Source organism: Artemia sp. Qi Xiang Cuo, chromosome 10 (assembly GCF_049724085.1).
Source record: "Artemia sp. Qi Xiang Cuo chromosome 10, ASM4972408v1, whole genome shotgun sequence".
NCBI lineage: Eukaryota > Metazoa > Arthropoda > Branchiopoda > Anostraca > Artemiidae > Artemia > Artemia sp. Qi Xiang Cuo.
The window spans coordinates 46914964-46936463 of NC_142803.1; the positions used below are offsets into that span (position 1 = coordinate 46914964).

Below are 21500 nucleotides of genomic sequence, written 5' to 3' on the forward strand. Positions count from 1 at the left end.
TGATGGTCATTTTCATTATTTTATGGTTGTCTTTTAATGTCGAGATTACAGCCACTGATGACCTTAGGTTTGCTTAATGACTGGTCTCTAAGAAAGATTTAACTAATTGCCACTGTCACTTCACAATAGCAAAGTCGTAGCTATATCTCTGAAATTTTACATTTCATTTTACGTTAAAAGAGAAAAAATGACCTGACCGAAATCTTCATAAATTAAAGACAGAAAGCACTCAATATATTGCGGATTTATTGAGCTATATAGGTGGCCAACACTTGGCCACCTCCAATCGTAAAGCTTCAGGTAACCATTCTGAATATTCAGATAACAGAAATCTCTGATTTTTCTTCCATCTTTTTCTCAGATCTTGCGCAGATGAAACTCCTCCTTGTACTACAGCATTTAATAGTTTTTGTGTTCTGGGCTGGAGCCTTGCCCAGGTCTTTATCATCGTTTCTGGAGGTGATAGCAGCGAAGCTTTATATTTTTCAAGTTTCGGAACAATTGATCCATCAAGAAAAAACTTGCAGAACCATTTAATTTTGTCCAGGCCTTCCGGGTATTCAAGTTCAGTTGTCGGTAAAGTCCACCCGCTTCTTCCATACGTTACATTACGATGGCAAAGAATTTTACCATCTGCGTACCGCGGAGGATTAGCTAATAATGGGTCTGAAAAGGAGCATAGTTTTTGCGCAAAAGTAGGAAGCCACTCTGGTTCAATTCCAGTGATTCCTCGCAAAAACAGCTTAGAAGCCTCAAAAACTTCCTGATAGATAATAAATTCAGGGAGCTCGTATTTTAAAACAGAGCTTGGGTGGAGGAACACAGGGTCTTCCATATCTTGTAGCTTATAAGCAGTTTTCATTTTAATTTTATCGCCAGATTCTTTTATTTCACTGGCTGGCACTTTCTGCGCAACTCTATCAATCAATCCAGCAAGCAAAATCTGTCTAAGTAGTTTTGCTTGTAAGTCAGTTGGTGGATCTATCTTTAGATTGAATAGAGTTGGATTATTAGGCAACACTAAGCCTATCTCTCGGATTAGCTGAGATCGCAAGCTTTGCACTTCATTTATTGCTTTCATTCTAAGACCATGCTCATTGCAGAAAGCTACGATATTCGGAGAATTATCTGCAGCTCCAATAGCACGAAGTAAGACCATGGCATCCCCGAGAAGCAAAGAGTTACCCTTCCCCGCCCACGTCCTCCTCATTGCTTGCCATTGTTTGGTACTACCCCTGTTACCCTCTAAGGGTGTTTCTAAAAGGACTTCTGGCACTGCAAGTGCAGCAACTAAACAAACAGCAAGGGGGAGGAGGTCATGTTGTTCACTTAGTGCCAACATTTTGGCATATCTTGGTGCTACTGGTAGTTCAGCCATTACACGCCCAAGTGGAGTAATCCGGGCAGCATATTCGAACTTCTTGCGATCCTTTAATGTCCCCCGGCCTCGCTGCTCCTCCAATGCCCCAAGATTGATAAGCAACCTTTCCGCCCCTTTAATTTGCTCCAAATCAGGAGGTGTTGGAAAGGGAAAGTTCACCACTTTATCAATTCCAATAGATTTCATTTGCAAAACTAAATCATCGATAGGACGCCGGAGAATATCTGGTTGTGAGAAATCTGGAAATTCGTCATTGAACAATGCCGAAGAATACAACCTAAAACAAGAGAACACATACTTAGGTATACAAAAAATGAATTACTATTAAAACTAAATTTGACCTCTCCTAGATCTCTGGTTTTCAAGCGTGTCTATAAAATATTCGAATTAAATAAATAAGGGCTAATCCAGACCGTAGGATGCGACCAAAAATTGTCTTAGCTTTTTCATCAGTCAAATTACAAGTAAAATGCGCTAATGCGTCTAGTTGTGGTTTAGGGGTGTAAGGACCCAATCTGACACATTTGGGGAGAGAAAGTACCTACCATTAGGAGGGTGGTCTCGCACAGGGCTTTCATTACAGTTGCTTAGGAAAATAGTCTTGAGCTTGAAAAACCCACAGCAAAATAAGCCACTATCGTTAATTAAACGAATATTTCCATGTGTTTCCTTTTTCCTTGATTCAAAATAGACTGTTCCACAAAATTTCATTTCAGCCAACGTTTCAAAGAAGAAGACAATGAATTTAGAAGGTATATCAGTGAGATCCGCAAACAAACTAAGTGGGTTATTTCTTCTTTTTTTCAGAACTTATTTCTTTTTCTGAGAAAAAAAAAGATCTCTGGATAAAATACAGAAAAACAGATGCCAGTCCAAAAAATATGTGAAATACACGATTAATCTAGTAAAACTTGGAAAAAACATAAATATCCTTAGATTTTTGATCAGGTTATGAAATTCCAGTAAAATCGACTACAAATTGTTATATGTTTCTTCGTGAAGTTCAGCGATGATTTTAACCACCAATTAAAACTTGAAATGTTTTAAAGGGAATTTCGACATAACACCGCTTAGAAGGACCTGTAGCTACCTAGCCGGGGGAGGGGGGGGACCAGTGCTAAGAAAAAAAGGTAAACATCATTGTTACAAATCGTTTGCCCTCAAACAGAAGATCAAAGTCAAACAACGGAAGGTTGCCCGGCGATTCCTGGAAGCGAATTGGGTTGAAGACCCACACCTCGTCTCAATTTCAAGTTAGTAAGTAACATAGCGACCCCTCCGGAGCAAGAATTTAAATCAAATGTTTTTTTTATCTGTAAAAAAAAATCAAAGATTCGAGGGAAGCTTCGAATTTCAATTTCAAATCGTGTAGCTATTCATAAACTGACATATAGGCGAAAACATGCACATGTTAACTCATTGATGTGCCGACAGCTCCAACTCTCAGGAGGATATCAGCGGGGTTGTTTGTTCCTGGGAAAGGGGTTTAACGACACAAAAGAGCACGTTTTGGGTTATAAAAACACCTAAGGAAGAGAGGCTCCTTCGCACCAACTTTTGGAAAATTCTTTACCCCTTCTTGCGTACAGGTTCAATTCAATTCAATTTTATTCGAGAAAAAACATAACACAAACATCAATAATAATAAAGATCCTAGAAGATAACTTGTTAAGGACTAAAAAAATAAAACATTAAAGTAAAACTGAAAAAATAAAGACGAATAAAAAATGGGTAATTAAAGCAAATTGGTTAATAATGGAAAGATTAAATTATATTATCAAGTTTTATTACATTTTTAAACAACTTGCAGAAACTTGTGGCTAGTTCAACACGGGAGGGTGTTTTGTTCCATTGAATAATAGATTTGTAAATGGGAGATTGCTGGGCAGCACTAGAAACGCATTTAGAAATTTTAAAGGCTCTATTGGATGAACGGAGACAGTGGGCTTCCGAATTGTTAATATTATAATAGGTTAGTAGTTGAGGTGGAAGATTATTGTGGAAAGCAGAGTAAGCAAGAGATAAGTTTAGTTTTGTATGATTTGATCAAGTGGAGCTATGCCAAAATCTGAATACAAATCACGGGTTGGACATAGACGGGGAAGCCGAAAAACTGCTTTAATGGCACGGTTTTCGGCAAATTTGAGTTTTTTAGTGAAGGACCGTTTTGTATTTCCCCAAACTGATCCGCAATAAGAAAGGTAAGGAAAAATAAAGGAATAATAGAGGGTAACTAAGATGTGAGGAGGAAGAAAATAATTCACACGGTTAATCATAGCTACTTGTCTCAAAATTATTGCTGTGATGTAAGAAATATGATTAGAGAATGATAAGCATGAGTCAATAAATACACCAAGTAACTTGGCAACCTCCACTTGTGGGAGGATGTCGGAGGAGTACCTGAGACCAAGAGCAGGTTGAATTACGTCTTTGTTGTAGGGGGTTCCGAATAATAGTATTTGACTTTTTTCTATTAACGGTCATGTTATTCGTAAGGCACCACGCCTGGACTCTGTTCCAGAAGGACTCTGTTCCTCTGCCCAAGAAGGACTTGGGCAGAGGTTGTTGCCGATGGTAAATTGGAGCCAGTGATGAAGAAGTTGCTGTCATCAGCAAATAATACAGGATATACTGAAGGGCCCAGGTCCATAAAAAGAACATTGATATATAGGAGAAATAAAATAGGGCCAAGAACGGAGCCTTGCGGGACACCCCTCCGAACAGGTAAGGGCTGAGAGGATACTCCACCTAGGCTCACACTCTATACCCTTCCAGATAGATAAGAATCAAACCAGAAGAGGGGAACACCACGAATACCTTAACTATTTAATTTACTTATTAAAATACTATGATCGACCATGTCAAAGGCCTTAGAGAAATCCAAAAATAAGCCCAATACAGTTTTTTTTTAGGTAGATTTGTGAGCGTATGAACTGTGTGGCGTCACTTAGAGCATTGGAAGTTCAAAATTTCGGCCTAAAGACATATTGGTGAGGAGAAATCAAGGAAATGGAGTGCTGACTGTGCAACAGAAAAGGAGACAGACGTCTGAAGATGATTCTTTCGAGAACTTTGGATATAACAGGAAGAGTTGAGATTGGATGATATTTACCTTTCTCAGTCGGATCGCCCTTTTTAAGAACTGGAATAACAATGGCTGACTTTAGTAAATCAGGGAAAACTCCGTGGGTTAAAGATAGGTCGGCAATATGCTTGATGGGCCCGTAAACAAAAGGAGATATGGTCTTCAGGAGCTTATTAATTAATCCAAGACAGTCTAGACTAGAGGTGTAAGACTATTAGGGAGAGAACCGATGATTCGAAGACCTCATTGCTATCAGTTGGGCAGAAAAACATGGATCTAGAATTGAAGCAGGGACATACAGCCTGTAAGGAGGAGCGGGAGTCAGTATGAGGAACATTAAAAAATAATTATTAAATGCGTCAGGTGCATGTAAAGGGTCAATTAATCTACCATTTGTGTCTTTAAGGCGAATAGGTATAGATTTTGATTTTCTATTTTTTGAGAGTATATCATTAATGGTGGACCAAATCTTTTTCAGGTTTCCTTTGCAATTGAGAATTTTTGTATAATAATAATTTTTCTTCGCTTCACGGATGAGTTTAGTGTATAAATTTTTATAATTTGATAGGTTAACTTATATAATTTGTTTTTACGATATGAGGAGACAATGAGGCTATGTGACATGCAGGGACATATAGGGACATTTTTCCGGTTAGGTTTACGAATAGGAAAAGTTGAATGGATTATCTCACTTAGCCTTTGTGCAAAACCCTTTGTGGCAGAATTTACCTCTTGACAATTTATGACATCGGACCAGTCAGTGGTTCTTAAGCAATCGATAAAATAGGTTATATTTGCAGAGCTGTAGTTTCTAGTAGGTGTTGGGATATTAATTCTAGAGCGTAGAGGTAGTGGTTGCGAAGGTAGTGACAAGTAAATAGGAAAATGGTCTGACAGATCCGAAAATATTATATTTGAGGACAGGTCATTTCCCAGCGAAGTGGATACAAAAATGTTATCAATTAATGTTGAAGTTGATCTCACAGGATCGACTCTACTGGGAAAAAAAAGTGTGGGTAGAAGACCACTCGCGGTTACGGATTCAAAAAAAGTGTCAGATTCAATATTTTTACCCACATTGAGTAGGTTGCAATTAAAGTCCCCAAGAACTATTGCCTTTTTATGGGGTAGGTTAATAAAATTAGAGAAATCATCAAACAGATTACAAAAACATGAGGTCGGAAATGGAGGAGGTTTATAAAATAAGGAGAGTATATAGGAATTTTGGCCGATAACTATGTTAATAATTATTGAATAAATACATCTGAGATTTATTTGTGTAGAGAAAATAGTTTCGCACTCTGATAGCCTAGTAAAATTTACATTCGAACGGATGTAAAGTGAGATACCACCAGAACACTGTCAATCTCCTGGGCATATGGATTATTTGGTAACCAGGGAGTAAAAAATCACTAGTGTCATCATTATCGGAAAGCCATGTCTCTGTTAATCCTATTACGTCAAAAGGGCAGACACTATTGAATGAAATTAAATCTTTAAACTTGAGCCACTTATCCCGGATGCTTCTGATGTTGAAACAAAGAAGATTAAGGGAATTATTATTGACTAGTTTTGGCTTCACATTGGTAGCAAAATCAAGAATATCAAGGTATTTACAACTAGCGTGTGTTAAGGTACCAGGGGGGCTGCTTATAGGGTTGACATGCTGATTACTTTCTATATCGGGATAATTAAAAGCAATGTTATTAAAAAGGGATAAATTAGTTAAAAACGAAAAGTCACACATTAAGTAGTCGTCAGGCATTCTGATTGTGACTCAATCAGCCTATGTTGGCTTAATATACTCTCAATTTGAATTTCTGCTTCGGAAACTATGGTCTCGCCGAAGTGGGTTTCTGCCAAATTCTTCAGAATAATGCATTTCAACTGATTGGGTAACTCTAATTGGGAAATGAGCATAGAGGTAACTGTAAAGCTGGCTAATTTAAAGTAAACGGTTGATTCATCTTCCAAAGCATTTGGAGAAACTGTGTGAAATCTGTGGGGATTACTTCCAAGTAGCTTTGTCGGTCTTGATGTCTTCCCTTGCGCAGGATTTTCCGAAAGGGGGTTCTTCAGGGTTTTTTGGGGGACACTTGGTTACAAGGGGAACCATGGATTAGTTTTATCTCGGATGAAATTATTCTGAAAATTTTTAACACTAGGGGAAGCATTGGACATATGTAGGAAACTCTTTCCTCTTTATAAAGAATTAAATAAAAACAAGTATTTTCAACTGAAAGTAAGGAGCGACATTATAACGAACAAAAATTATTCGGTATATGAGGGGGAGCCCTTCCTCGTCCCACGTTCTCTACGCTAAGTCTTATAGTTCTTTAAAATACTTCTGATTCAAATTCAACAGCCTCGGTGTTCCAAGAGTCGTTCTTAAGGAAAGAGCAGCCCCCCTCATATACGGCATGATTTTTGTTCGTTTTAATTTTTATTGTTGCTCTTTACTTTCAGCTGTAAAAAATTGTTTTTTTTAAATTTAATTTCTGACCATTTCTTCAAATAATAGCAGGATATCCTCCACCCCCGTTAAATTTCCTCTGGAATATTCTCTACGGAAACTTTCGTCCCCAAAGAAAATTCTCACCGTAGAAAAAACTCCAATGCAGAAAATCCCTCCCCCCCCCCCCCAAAAAAAACAGTATATTTCTCAATAACAAATACTATATGCAAATAATGAGCAAATTGTATAACTTACAAACATTTCCCCAGGAGCTGTGAGGATCATGCTGTCCCCAGGGGCATCGTATTCGGACTTTTAAACTATGCAGAGTCAAATGGTTATCTCGGAATTTCGATCGATATGTCCTTGGGGAAAAAAGGGGCATGGAAGGGGTACTAGTTGCCCTCAAATGTTTTTGGTCACACAAAAACGGCACTAGAACTTCAAATTTCAGTTTGAATGAACCCTCCCCCTGTCTCCTAAGGCAATTGGTTGGATACGATAACCTCTTGGCAAAAGAAACCAAAAAAATGAAGGAAAAAAAAACAAAAAGACAACAAACATCCGTGATCTTTTTCCTGGCAAAAAACACAAAATTTCGCATTTTTGCAAATAGAAACTTGAAAGCTGAGCAATAGGGTTTTCTGTTACACTGAATATGATGGTGTGCTTTTCAATCTCATTACTTGATTTTTTGGTGTTTCCCCCCCCTCTTTTTGAAAATCAGGCAAATTTTCCCTGGCTTGTAGCTTTTAGTCGGTACCGTTTAACCTAATGAATTGTATATATTTGGAATCAGCATAAAAGCCAATTTTTATGTATTAATTGTTATCAAAACTCATTTTCTTAGAGTTTCGTTTACAATTGGGCCGAGTCACTCCTTACTTAGAGTTCGTTACCACGAACCGTTTGATTTGATCATTGAAAGAGGAATCATACTTATAACAATGTTCCAGGCAATACAATCGCCTCTGCTAGGCCTGCAATTGGCTGAAGCTTTTCAATTATTATATAGGAACATTGTATATTAATATAATTTCTTCATTGCTTTTTATTCTTATTTTATTGTCACAATAATTTTTCTCGTTTATTATGTTGCCGCTTGTTTTTTACTTTTTTTGCTCCAATGTAACACAGGTTGAGCTTTTGATTCGCCTTATACTTATAATTCATATTTTGTCATCACATACAAACTTAGACCTTTCGTTCTGCCACATCTTCTTCTTCAACAAGCTCATTGGACAAGTCACATTAAAAAAGATAATGTGACAAAGATCCTATTTACTCCCTCTTCTTTATTTTCCTTTTCTTTCTTTCATTGCTTCTTTTCTTGTGTTATTACACATCCATATTCATCACATATACGTATGTATACATATGCATAGATATGTACACATACATATGTATAGGTCAAGAATTTTGTCATTAAAAGAGGAAACATACCTGTAACAATGTCCAGGGGCAATACGGCCAGCTCTACCCGCCCTTTGATTGGCTGAAGCTTTTGAAGTCCAAGTTACATGAAAGGCAGAGATTCCTGTCACTTTATCGTAAACTTTGGCTTTCACTTTTCCAGTGTCTACGACATACCTGAAACACATTTCTATTTGAATGAATACAAATAGCTAAGATAACTTAGCTGAAAGAACGACGAAGACCACACTAACTTTCCCTCATACCAACAACAACAAGTAAAATAATGGGGAATTAATATAAGACAATGAAATATTTTTTAATCTTAAATGAATACTTTGGCTCTATATTCAAGGGCTCTCCTAAGAAAAGAAAATATAATAATAATTTGTATTTAAAAACAAGTAGTTTTAAAATGAATTAATTTTATTTTTAATGATTGCATTTGTTTAGTCTTATTTTATTTTATATGAGCTTTGCCAAGGACGACCCTTAAATGTAGAGTCTAAATATTCATTTAGGCTCATAGCAGCTGAAACTGCAAAACTATTTTAAAAAAGGATCAGAAAAGAACAAGTAAAAATAATTTAATTTAAAAACAAGTATTTTTTTTTAATTATTTAAAAATAAATTTAATTTTAGTTTTAATGATCGCATTTAATTGTAAACCTTATTTTATTTTATATGAGCTTTGCCGAGGACAACCCTTAAATGTAGAGCCTAAATATTCATTTAAGGTAAAAAAGAAAAAGAAAAAATTCACTGTCTTACATTAATTCTCCATTGTTTTAACTGTTGCTGTTGGTATAATTTAACTTAAAAGGATATTATTAATTAAGTGGAAATTTTTTAAACGCGATTGATCATGGTCATGGTTGCAGTAGTAGCTATAGCCTAGTAAAGACCGAACCACGGCTCATAGCAGCTGAAACTGCAAAACTATTTTAAAAAAGGCTCAGAAAAGAACAAGTAAAAATAATTTAATTTAAAAACAAATATTTTTTTAAAATATTTAAAAATAAATTTAATTTTAGTTTTAATGATCGCATTTAATTGTAAGCCTTATTTTATTTTTATATGAGCTTTGCTGAGGACGGCCCTTAAATGTAGAGCCAGAATATTCATTTAAGATTAAAAAAACACTCATTGTCTCACATTAATTCCCCATTTTTTTAACTGTTGCCGTTGGTATAACTTCACTTAAAAGGATATTATTAATTAGGTAGAAATTTTTTAAACGCGATTGATCATGGTTGCAGTAATAGCTATAGCCTAGTAAAGACCGAACCACGGCTCACAGCAGCCGAAACCGCAAAACTATTTAAAAAGGCCCCAACAAAGCACAGGTAAAAATAATTTTTATTAAAAAAAATAATTTTTATTAAAAAAAATATTTTTTTTAATATTTAAAAATAAGTTTAATTTTTAATTTAGTTTTGATTATCGCATTTGATTGTAAGTCTTATTTTATTTTTATATGTGCTTTGCTAAGGAAGACCCTCGAATATAGAGCGGAAATATTCATTTAAGGTTAAAAAAATATCCTGTATTAGATCAAGTCCCCATTCTTTTACCTATTGCTGTTTGTATAGCATAAAACGACATAATTAATTAAGTAGAAATTTGTTAAACTCTATTAATATAGCCTAGCAAAGAGCAAACCCTGGCTTATAGCAGCCGAAATTGCAAACTATTTTTGTTATTTAAACTGTCATATGGTGACAAATATTTCCCACGCAGCGCTATTTAAAAAACCGTAATTTTCGTGAGATTCAACTAAACAGTAATTTGTAATTACAGGATAGAATTTTTAGAATATAATGTAAACTTAAAATAAATGATAATTTATTTTGAATTTAAATGTACTAACAAATAAACTAATGACTTACACTCTACGATAAGAGGTATATATTTTTAGCAAGTGAACTATTAGGATTAATGAGTTGGCTACTTGCATATTCCTTTAAGTAAAGAAATGTTATCGATAATTAAACTAAATCCATTCATAACCCTTCAGAACAACAGGCGTAGGGATGGAAGATGGGAAGCATGGCGTATAGTCGTAGAGAATTACTATAAGTGTAATTTTATAATTTTTAATTTAAAAGCCTTTTAATTAAAGTATAAAAATCTTAATGAAGGAATATGTTGATAGTTTTTATATATTTTTAATTTTTCAATTATTATGCAAAAGACCAGTTTCAATTAATTATCAAACTACATTGCAGTGTGAGTGATGGGTTCTATTCAAGTTCCAATGGGGTTTATAATTTTTGGTAGGTCCTTCTGCGCTTTTTAAAGGTGAGGGAGTGAGTGAGGATTAGATTTGTGGGGTGGGGATCTTTGGGTCGTCCTAAACATGCAGATATGGATCAGGACACGAAGAAGGTGAACGGTAGCCAATTTTAGTAATGTTCGGATTGATTGAGTAAAGAATTACTACGTCCTATTGTGGTATTTAGATAATAAAATGCAAAAGGAAAATCATCTTCTGAGCTTATAGTAGGAAAAAAAAAATGTTAGGAGGGTTTATCAACTTAAAAGTTGAGCCAGAAAACTTCAAAGATATACCAAGGACAGACAACCAAAAGACAGATTTAAGTCGAACTGATTTAAGCCTAACTGATTTTAGGAAATAACAATTCTTTTGACATTATTTTAAATAAACTGAAAGTTAACAGCATTATATTTCTTGATCACCAGCGAAATCATGCCTACTAAGAATAAATATCAATAATCATTGGAGGATCTTTATTCTTATTAATTAAACTAAAAGCTTTTTTCAACTGGAAGTAAGGAGCAACATTAAAACTTAAAACGAACAGAAATTATCCAGAATAGGAGGGAGAGGGCTTTCCCCTCCTCAATCCCTAGCACTTTGTGCTAGAGTCTTGAAGTTCTTTAAAAACACTTCTCATTCAAGATCAAAGACCCTTATGTTTGAGCAGTCTTTCTTATAAAAATGTGACAAAAAATCAAACTTTAGTGTAAAGAGCGGGGTATTGAGGAGGGGTGGCCCCCGTATATACAGTAAAGCTTATGTTCGTTTTAATTTTTAATGTTGCTCCTTATCTAAGTCGAAAAAACTTGTTTTTTATATCTAGCTTGGGACCGTTTTTCAAATTATGAAAGAAAATCTCCTGTTCCCCTTCCCCTGTATAAAAATTTATAATGAAAAGCCCCCCCCCAAACAAAAATCCCGTATATTTCCCAATAACAATTTCTCTATGTAAACAATGGGCAAATTGCGAAACATTCAGCCCTTTCTCCAAGGACTACGGGGATTCACATCATCCTCAAGGACTTAATTATTGGACCTTTCAACTGTGCTGAATTAAATTGCTATCTCAAAATTCTGATCAAATGTTTTAATGGGAAAAAGGGCGTGGGAGGGGGGCTAGTTATCCTCTAATATTCTGGTAACTTAAAAAGGGCGCTAAAACTTAACATTTCCGTTCGAATGATCCCTTTCCCAATCTTCTAGGACCACTGGTTCGATACGATAGTAGAAATGACCCTATTGATCGTGACGGGACTCCTAATATGGGCATAGAGTCCCTAGGGAGAAAGATTGTGTAATCGGTCAATGACCTCTTTTTCCAAGGTCGATTTATTTGTTGTTTCTAGGTGTAATAACTCCGGGACGAAGGTTGCACATGCGCATTGAATTCTAACGGGAACAATGTTATTGATCTAGGACTCGAGGGGAAAGTGAATTTCCGAGAACTTGATTGCGTAATCGAAGAGGCAGTGGATTTCCGAGAACTTGATTGCGTAATCGAGGGGGAAGTAATTTCCGAGAACTTGATTACGTAATCGAAGAGGAAGTGAACTTCCGAGAACGTGATTGTGTAATCGAGTGGGAAGTGGATTTCCGAGAAATTGATTGCGTAATCGATTGGGAATTTTATTGATCCGATAACGGGAAACAGTTAGATCACGTGTTTCCTTCTCAGCCAATCAGCGAGTCAGTTACATATCCTTTCTCAGCCAATCAGAGACTTGCTTACATATGATTTTCCCCGTTACATAACAATTCACCCTTGAGATTTCGTATATATCGGGCATGCAATGTGATTAAATTATCAGAAAGTATTTTGACATAGTTCAAACGACAATGGATAAATTTAATGAATTAGAAGCCTTGACAGCCACAATAAGCAATGTAAGTTCTGATTTAATACATTTTATTTTCAAAATAAAATTATTTTCCTTGGTCACCCTCTAGTATATTTAGGTAAGTACCCCCTCCCCCACAAACTTAACCACCGTGCAATCTTTATACTCACTAGGAAACATAAAATATGTTCTTTTTATTAACTAAACCTAACACCCCTCCCACCCCCACTCTGGTTTTACAGGTATAATTCTTGCTAATAGAATTATTTCTCTTTTTTTCGATAAGAAAAAGTTGGGCATGCCTCAATTCTATCACCAATATTGTAAAATGAAAACAAAGTGTTTGCATGAAAAGTAAGGTTAGGTTGAGATGTCTATGAATAAGCCTTTTTTTTTAATTAATTAAAATAGCATTTGATTTCTGAGTTTAGTATATTTTTATTTTTTGCTTTACTGAAAATGCTGGCGTGGGGGGGGGGTTTCTTAGTGATAAATTCTTTTCTAGACAAAATTATGGTTCGTGTGGATGGTGATACTAATTTTCCTTCTTTTAAAAAAGGGGGGGAATTATTTCAATACTAACTTTTTGCTCTTTTTTAAGGCAAATTGTGAAGGATGTCCGTCGCCGCCATCCAGTTATAGAGCAAGGGCTAATAATGTGACCCCTGTGAAGGTTAGAGTCATACATTATGGTCGCTGGCCGAAGCCTCCTAAACAAGTGATGCCTGCCCAAGCCATGCTGGAATGTGACATTGCTTGCACATCCGCTCTCCTTGGACCGCTAATAGCTGCCCCATCAACGCTAGGTCAGGAGGTTACCCTCCAGCATGCTATGTCAGATCCATCCGACACCCAAGCCCAGACGGATTTTGCAAATGTAAGCATTTTTTCCTACCTATCATATAGAAATATCCATCAATTTCTTCCAACCTTTTTAGTCCTTTTCTACATGCACAATTTTCGAACATTTTGTAAAAGTATATCTCAGTGGGATATTGAAAGATTTTTCTCCCCAAAGGAAATATAATGTTCTCCTCTTTTGAATCATGTCAAGGGCATGCATTCACCCTTTGTTAAATTAGATTAGTGAAGCAAAAAAAAATGCACTATACCCCGCTCATAATAAGTAGAAAAATCAATTGAATTATAAATTGATTTATTAGCTATAGGTTCACATTGCCTCTACAATAAAAAGAAAAAAAAAAACAACTTTTTATCGGAATGAGCTGGGTATCATAACAGGAGATAGCTATCCTTTTTCAAATTATGTTTTTTTTTTCCAGAGCAGATAAAGAGTCTTGATGTGAAATTTTATTTGGAAGGATTGTTTGAAAATTATCAAATTGCCACCTTCAATGTCATGCGTCGTTTTAGATTGTAAATATCTTATACTAATATAAGATATGCTATGGGACCGAGAAGTGCCGCGGGCCCGGGATGCTCCGCGGGCCCGAAAAGCGCCGCTGGGATGCGCTGCGGGATGCGCTGCGGGCCCGAGAAGCGCCGCAGGGATGTGCCGCGGGCCAGGGAAGCGCCGCAAAAAAATAAAGAAAAATAAAAACAGTAGGGCTGATTTGAACCTTTTGAAAATAAGCTATTTTTTTTGAAAAAAATCAAATTACCGCCTTCTATGTAAAGCGGTGATTTAGATTGTAAATATCTTATATTAAGTTGGATTTTCTTTAAGTTGAATTAACTAAATGCTACTATGCGCATACTACTACTACTACTAAGCACTGACTTTGAATAATACTCCAAATTTTAAAAGCACTAGGGGTGGTTTGAACACTTTGAAAATAAGCTATTTTTCATTTATAGGTTGGACAACCATTGGTCCCCTATTCTTTGTCTCCCCTCTCATCGGTTGGAGAAGGAAAGGAGCTCTCCAACAACATTTCGCCATGGAGTGATATCGCTAATTCCGACGAAATACAGGATAATATTGATGAGTATTTAAAGGATTTTTTTAATGTAGATAATAGCACAGTTGAGCTGGGGGACTTGACCCCAAATACACTACAGCTTTTAAATGATTTCACAAACGAATTAACTTCTCCTCCTCCTCCAGCCTCCGATACCCTGACGAGTCCACTTCAAACAACTGAAGTGGAGCATAGCCCAATTATTTTTGAACAACTTGGGGGAGGGGATAATATACACGAGGGGGAGGGGGGTACAAATTTTCCCAATTTTCAATTGACCAACAGAATTTTAAATGCAATAGTTGTTTACACTGTGAACTTTGGAGACCATTATAATTCACGTATGGGGGGAAAATTTGTGTTGGACCCTTTAGGAGTTTTACACGACCATGTAGATAAAATTGTGCACTACTGGAAAATCAATTTCATGTGTGGGGGAGGGAATCAATTAAGGCCACAATTGTTTTAAAAGTGTTCTATTTAAATGAGGGGAAAAGTGAAGTTTATTATCATTATATACATTCCGAGATGCGCATAATTTATCCGAATTTATAAAATTTTGAGGGTGTTTTCATGGATTGGGTAGATCAAATTATAACGCATCTTGAGAATTTTAACGAAAATAGGAGCGGCTCTGAAGTTCCTTTTGCTGAAAATGTAATTGTAAATGTTTGTAAATTTAAGAAAGATTTTATTTTAAGAGGGGGGCAAAGGGATGAGGGTACAGTTTTAAAATATAATCCAGATCTAGTAGGTTGTCAAGGTGTCCAGCGAATTTGTTTTGAAACAGGTCAAATGTGTTTCCGGTATGCTTTCCTCATATCAGCATTCGAGCCTCTAGCACGTGACGCTACCGAGACGAATTTGGACCCCTGGGCTTTGCATGGGAAGGACGTGTCCGATTTCCCCATTGTAGATTTCTCGTTGTTTAGAGGGGAAATACCCAGTAACGCTTCGATCTATTGACATTTTTGAAAGGGCTAATGCCCACTTAAATATTGGTGTTACGGTGGTACATTATGAAACTGAATTTGAAGATGGGATTAGTTTGAAAAAGAAGGGTGTGGTCTTTCCTGTAAGGGTCCCGTCAATTGATTTGGTCAGACACTGGGTTTTGTTGTTGTACACACCACCTAGTGACCCTGCAAATTCAATTGGCCATTTTGATCCTATCACCGACCTTAGAAGAGTTCTGGGGGAGGGTAAGAAACAGAGTTCACGTTTCTACTGTCCAACATGCCTCTCTAGATTTTGGACTGAATTAAAGTTGCAAAATCACATGAGGCATTGTAGCCGGCGTGGCTACCAGACAGTGGAAACGGTTTCAAGGGATAGGGATATTTTACGCTTCAAAAATTTCCAGAATACCCATTTCCAGTGCAACAAAATATCTTTAGACTGTGAAGCTAAGCTGGTGGAGTTGAAGGATCCCCAATTTCCAAACCGAATCAAAGAACACCAGGCTATTGCAGTGTCCTATGCTCACGCACAAAGAGACAGTTCTAACACCATGCGATTGTTAGAAATAGTAGAAACAGTGGATGAGGGCGAGTTCATGGACCAGACATTGTATACCCTGCTGGGTACAGCGTAGGGCGAGTGGTCCCGTTGGCTAAATAACCATGACCCTAGGGTGTGCGTTGCAGAGGAACGTCTCACGATTAAGGATAAAAAAATAGTTTGGTGTGTTAAGGGGATTGGGTAGATGGGGATAAGAAGGCTAAAGGGAAAAGAGGCGGTGGGAGCAGGACAGTCAGGGACCATAATCATAATTGACACGAAATATCATCGGGGGGTGGTCATTTTTGAGGGGTTGCGCATCAATCGTTTAACTTAAATGTGAGCCAGCATTTTTTTATCCAAGTTTTTATCAACAACTCAAATTGTGACTTAAAATTTATTTTACCGGCACTGGTACGTATGCTTAGGGAGGAAGGGGGAGTAGATAGTCCATGGGTAAATAGTTCATTTACCTATAACATTATTCCCAAATCGGCAAAAAAGTTGGTGCTTCTCCATCTGAAATGGCAGGCAGTGGATAATGGGCATACGTGTTGGAATAAAATCAGGTTTTTAGATTCCTTTAGTTTTTTTCCCAAGGCATTGAGTCAATTGATTCAAGTGCAGAAAAGCGACAATTTTGATAGCTTTCCCTTGCTTAAACACGGTGAAATGTATGATCTGTTGACCTGCAAAGGTGTATATGCATACGACTATTACTGTTCTGGCGCTCGCTTAAGTGAGGTGAAACTACCTCCAATTGAAGCTTTTTACAATTCACGGACCAACAGTGAATGCACAGTCGAGGAGTATGAGTTTGCCAAGAAGGTGTGGTCTAAGGGGGACTGTCAAAATGGGTGGGATTATTGTAGAGTGTACTTGGCAAGTGACGTTTTAACTCTGTTAGATATAGTCTGTAAGAATACAGACCAGATCTATTCAGACTTTGGGCTAGATATAGGATATTATTTTTCTACACCCCATTTAGTAATGGATTTAATTTAAAAAATTAGCAGGAAGGAAATAGGCCTAATCATCGATGTAGACCAGCATCTTTTTGTAGCGCGTTGAATGCTGGGTGGCTATCTTTTCCATGGGGAATGTGTCTTATCAACCGATCCGAGCAGAGCAAGCACAGTTGTAAAGTCAAAAGCAGTGTTCTTGGACATTAGTTCATTATACCACTCAGCAATGTCCCACTACTCTTTACCATGTCGGACCTATCAATGGCTTGAAAATCCTTGTGAGTTCCCCGACATTAACACCATCGAGGACAACGGGCCATAAGGATGGTTCTTTGAAATTGACGGTCACATTCCGCTGGCCCTTCACGACTCAGTCAAAGATTTTATTTTTCCCTGTATCAATCGACCAGTGACCAGGGACTCGTTGAGCCCCTACAATCGGTCATTGGTCGAGGATATGGGGATGCATTGGACTCCCTCTAAACAGAAACTGATTGCTGATTTGGACCCTAAAGAGAATATCGTTGTTCACCATGTGCTTTTGCACTGGATGGTGAACAATGGTTTCAAAATCACCAAAATACACAGGGTCCTTCAGTTTAATCAGAAACCTTGTTTGAAAACGTTTATCGACACTTTTGTCGATAAACGTTCTAGGGCAAGTTCAAAGGTGGAGAAGGAATTTTATAAGCTCATTCTAAATTCAGCGTTTGGCAAAATGTGTGAAAGCGTACGTAATAGATATCGCTGCGACGTCGTGACTGACCCTCTAGAGTGTGCACGAATTATTGCCGATCCCAATTTTACATTGTTCACGCGCATAGAGGCCGGCATGGCTCTTCTACACAGGTGAAAGAGAAATCTGGAACTGAACAAGAATATTGCAGGAGGTAGTTCAGTACTAGAAATTTCAAAAGAGCTCATGTTGTCGTTTTTTTACAATGTGTGCAAGGTGCACTAGCCACGGGAGGGGGCGGTTCAAGTCTAGTATGGGGATACAGATTCTCTGCTGCTAAAGGTAAATGGGAGTGAAGATTTATTGGGTGATTTAGAAAAGGGGGAACACATCTGCTCGCGGATGGATTTCACCAACTGGAATCCATCTCTCTACCCCGAGTTGGTGAAACGTCAAGCCCCCAACCAACTATTAATGTTAAAATCAGAGACGGGGAGTGATTTGATATCCGGGGGGGTGTTCCCGGGCCCCAAAGTTTATTGCGTTGAAACTCATGGTGGGGATGAAAAGAAGGCGTCTAAAGGGGTGCCCAAACATTTTGTAAAGAGCAATTTCAACATGAGCGTGTACAGAGACTGTGTAGAAAGTAGCCTAGTGCCGAGAGCACAAGTGCTTGCAATTCACTCTCTACAGCATAGAAATTATGCTGTGAGAGTGGAAAAGAATGCAATGTCATGTATATCTGACAAAGTATATGTGCTCGAGAATGGTGTGAGTGTCCTATCTCATGGCCACTACCATACTTCAGACCGAGTAGAATGCATAGACTATTGCAATCAACATGGTCTGGATAAATTAACCTAACCAACTAATCTCAACCACTAACCACCACCAATCCATCCATAAAGTAACTAACCACCCAACCCTTTCATAAACTAACTAACCACCACTGACCCCTACTAACCCAACCTAACCTGTAGCAGCAGCAGCAGTGACGACAACTATTGTGTACAATCCATTTTCGCCCCGCGGTTCCCGGGGGTGGGGGGGCCGTCCCGCGGCCCTCCCGGGGGTGGGGGTCCCACCCGCGGCCGGCCGGCCTTCGGCCCCGCGGCACTGGGGGGGCCCACCTTTTAAATTCACTGTAATGTTCAACTGTGCTAGTTCATGTTCCAAGTGTTTTTTTCCAGTGTTGTTTTTTCAAGTGCTCATGTTTTGTAGAGAAAAATGTGTTTTTGCTACTAATGTAAATAAAGTGTTGTTGTTGTTGATGGACAGCATTTTTAAGTTGACAATAAGTGTTGCTCTTCATGGACAAAAAGTATTTTTAAAGACAATAAGTGTCATTTTTATCATTGCAGTTCATTTTGAACAAATAGAGTTTTCATGCAGTGTTGAAATTAATACTGCCATGAAATATTGTCAACTGTTCTTGTTGAATATAAAGTACTATTCATATCGTTGCAGTTCACCTTGAACAAATAGAGTTTTCATGCAGTGCCGAAATAAATGCTGACATGAAATATTTTTGTTTTTCTTGTTGAACAAGTGTTTTTCATATCGTTGAAGTTCACCTTGAGCAAATATTTACTTTATTGTTAGCAAAATAAATACTGACATGAAATATTGTTTTTTTTTGTTGTTGTTAACCAGTAATATATAAATCTAGGGGAAAATTATTACTACTTCTTCATTGGACACGCATGATTTACAGTTAGTTGTAGTCCAACTGTTGTCAACAGCAGCAGCAGCAGCAACATTTATCAATTTAAAACACCCTTCAGATCGTTTCTGTGTGGTCCCTCAATGTCGGGGAAAACAACACTTTTAACTAAAATAATTAAAAATTGCGATAAAATTTTTTTTGAAAAAACGAAAAAAATCTAAAATTTCTATATTATTTGGCAGGAGTCCTATGATCAAATAAAAGCTATTGCCACAACCATACCAATACAATTCATACGGGAACTTGATGTTTTCAATAGTATTGAATCAAACTCGTGGTTGATTATCGGTGATTCGGCTGAATCTACTGAAGAGTTCTGACAGGAAATGCTAAAACTGTTCACTGTTCGCTCCCGCCATGAACACATTTCAAAAACCCTAGTTTTATATAGTCTTTTTCATCAGAGAAAATGTAAGTGAACCTTTGCTTTGAATTGCTCCGTCTGTATTATCTATCGAGTTGTTTGTGATTCTAGCTCGCTCATAACTATCAATAAACACATATACTCCAGCGCCCCTAAATGTCCGTTGTCAGCGTACACTCAGGCGACTAGCAAGCCCTACGGTTACATTTTTCTGGATCTTAATCAGAGCACGCCCGAGAATCTACGTGTAGTCACCGACATTTTTAAAAATGAAATTACAGTAGATCTTCCGGTGAACAGTAGAAAAGGCTATTAGTTGCCATTATGACACTGAAGAAACTACACGAACAACGGCATTTATTTTCCATTTTAAGCACTTCAAAACCCTTGCTTAGGAAGGCCATACTCAAACATGGTGTTGACAATTATTTCATTAATCTAATATCTGAACTTTGTTTAAATTTAACTGAGGGCAATGTTCAACTGCCAGAAGGTGTTAGACAACACACTACGCACCATCGTACCACAATACGCGCAGGGGATTTTAAAAAAATGGTAACAATTTTAAAAAGAACACGACTCCTTCAAGCGCGCGGTAGGTTTTTCAAACTTTTACTGCCAATAATTGCAGGACTTGTAAACAGTTTTCTCTAGAGAATGGCAAAACCCTATAAATTGACACCATTTGAACTTGTCATCTCGCCCGCCGAACATTTTGAAGACAATCTAAGCAAATTCGTTAACGATAAGAATATTTCCGATGACAAAAAACAGATTTCACTTCAAGATGCATTGCAATGGGTGGACAAGCATAAGCCTTATGGTGTGAGACCCACCGTTGCCGCCGCCGCCACCACTGACTCTTCTAAACAGAACACATCTCAAGATTCTACAGTACTGCCCTCACAGGGGAGGGAATTGAATTTCATACTTTCGAAAATTGGGAACCTATTTCCAGTGACTTATCGAGAAAAGATTAAAATACTATGATCTTATCTGATGTTATAAACTGCTGATGAACATCGAGTTCAAATTAATAGCACAGGGAAACGAATTATAATTCAGGGAAAAAGTTATAATCTAGTTGATTTAATTTGTGATACAGTGACAAATCGTAAAGGACTATTATCCTTTGACAATCATCGATACACCATTCCATGTGTATCAAACTTTCCCAAAATCTTTATTGGTAATAAGATAATTCTAAAGAAACTAAGAGAATACAGTCCTCCTCCAACGCCAGCACCAACATCATTTAAAAAAGAAGAAGATTTGGTATTTGAAAATACTAGCAGCACCACTGATTTTACAACCCCTGTAGCTGCTAGACAAAAGTGAAGACAAATTGATTCACCCTCCATTGTGCAAAAGCGGAGCGGTCATAACACTACATGTTTGCGTTCAAAATGGATGAAGTTCTGAAAGGTGTCTATGAAAATATTGGTGAAGCGGGAAGTTTAAGTTCTCCTAAAAACGCTTTCGAAAGCTGTCTCCGGCACCACATTGAAAAAAGCAAAAGAGTATCTAGAGAATGAACCGAGTAACAGACTGCATCGGAATAACAGGCTTCGCGGCAAACAATATCGGCAAACTAAAGCCTTTTTCCCTCTGCATATAATGCAAACGGATCTTTTAACTTTAGACGCAATTCAACAGCGTCACAATGCACCCCTACAAATATAGTCTGATGGAAACCAGTGTCTTTACTTACTATGCCTATGCCATTCCATTGAGATCAAAGAGAGGTTTTGAAGTTTATCAAACCATCGAAATTATTATTGAACAGGATTCGTATAGAAAAATTCAATTGGATTGCCGTAGTGAATTTGTTAATCCACAAGTGAAAGGGGTTCTTTTGAAATATAATACAACACTTTATTATAGTCACAGCCCG

General features: G+C 37.3%; 1 protein-coding gene across 1 annotated transcript in view; it reads right to left on the reverse strand.

Annotated features, from left to right (window-relative positions):
• Nucleotides 1-226: 226 nt before the first annotated feature.
• The window catches only part of kz (putative ATP-dependent RNA helicase kurz), a 52821-nt gene continuing 31547 nt past the window's right edge, over nucleotides 227-21500 (reverse strand). The window contains exons 5-6 of the mRNA XM_089095467.1: nucleotides 8365-8511; nucleotides 227-1658 (exon numbers count right to left, since the gene is read on the reverse strand). Of these exons, the coding sequence (XP_088951593.1) occupies nucleotides 254-1658; nucleotides 8365-8511 (1552 nt within the window). The 3' untranslated portion in view covers nucleotides 227-253. The remainder of the gene's footprint in view (nucleotides 1659-8364; nucleotides 8512-21500) is intronic.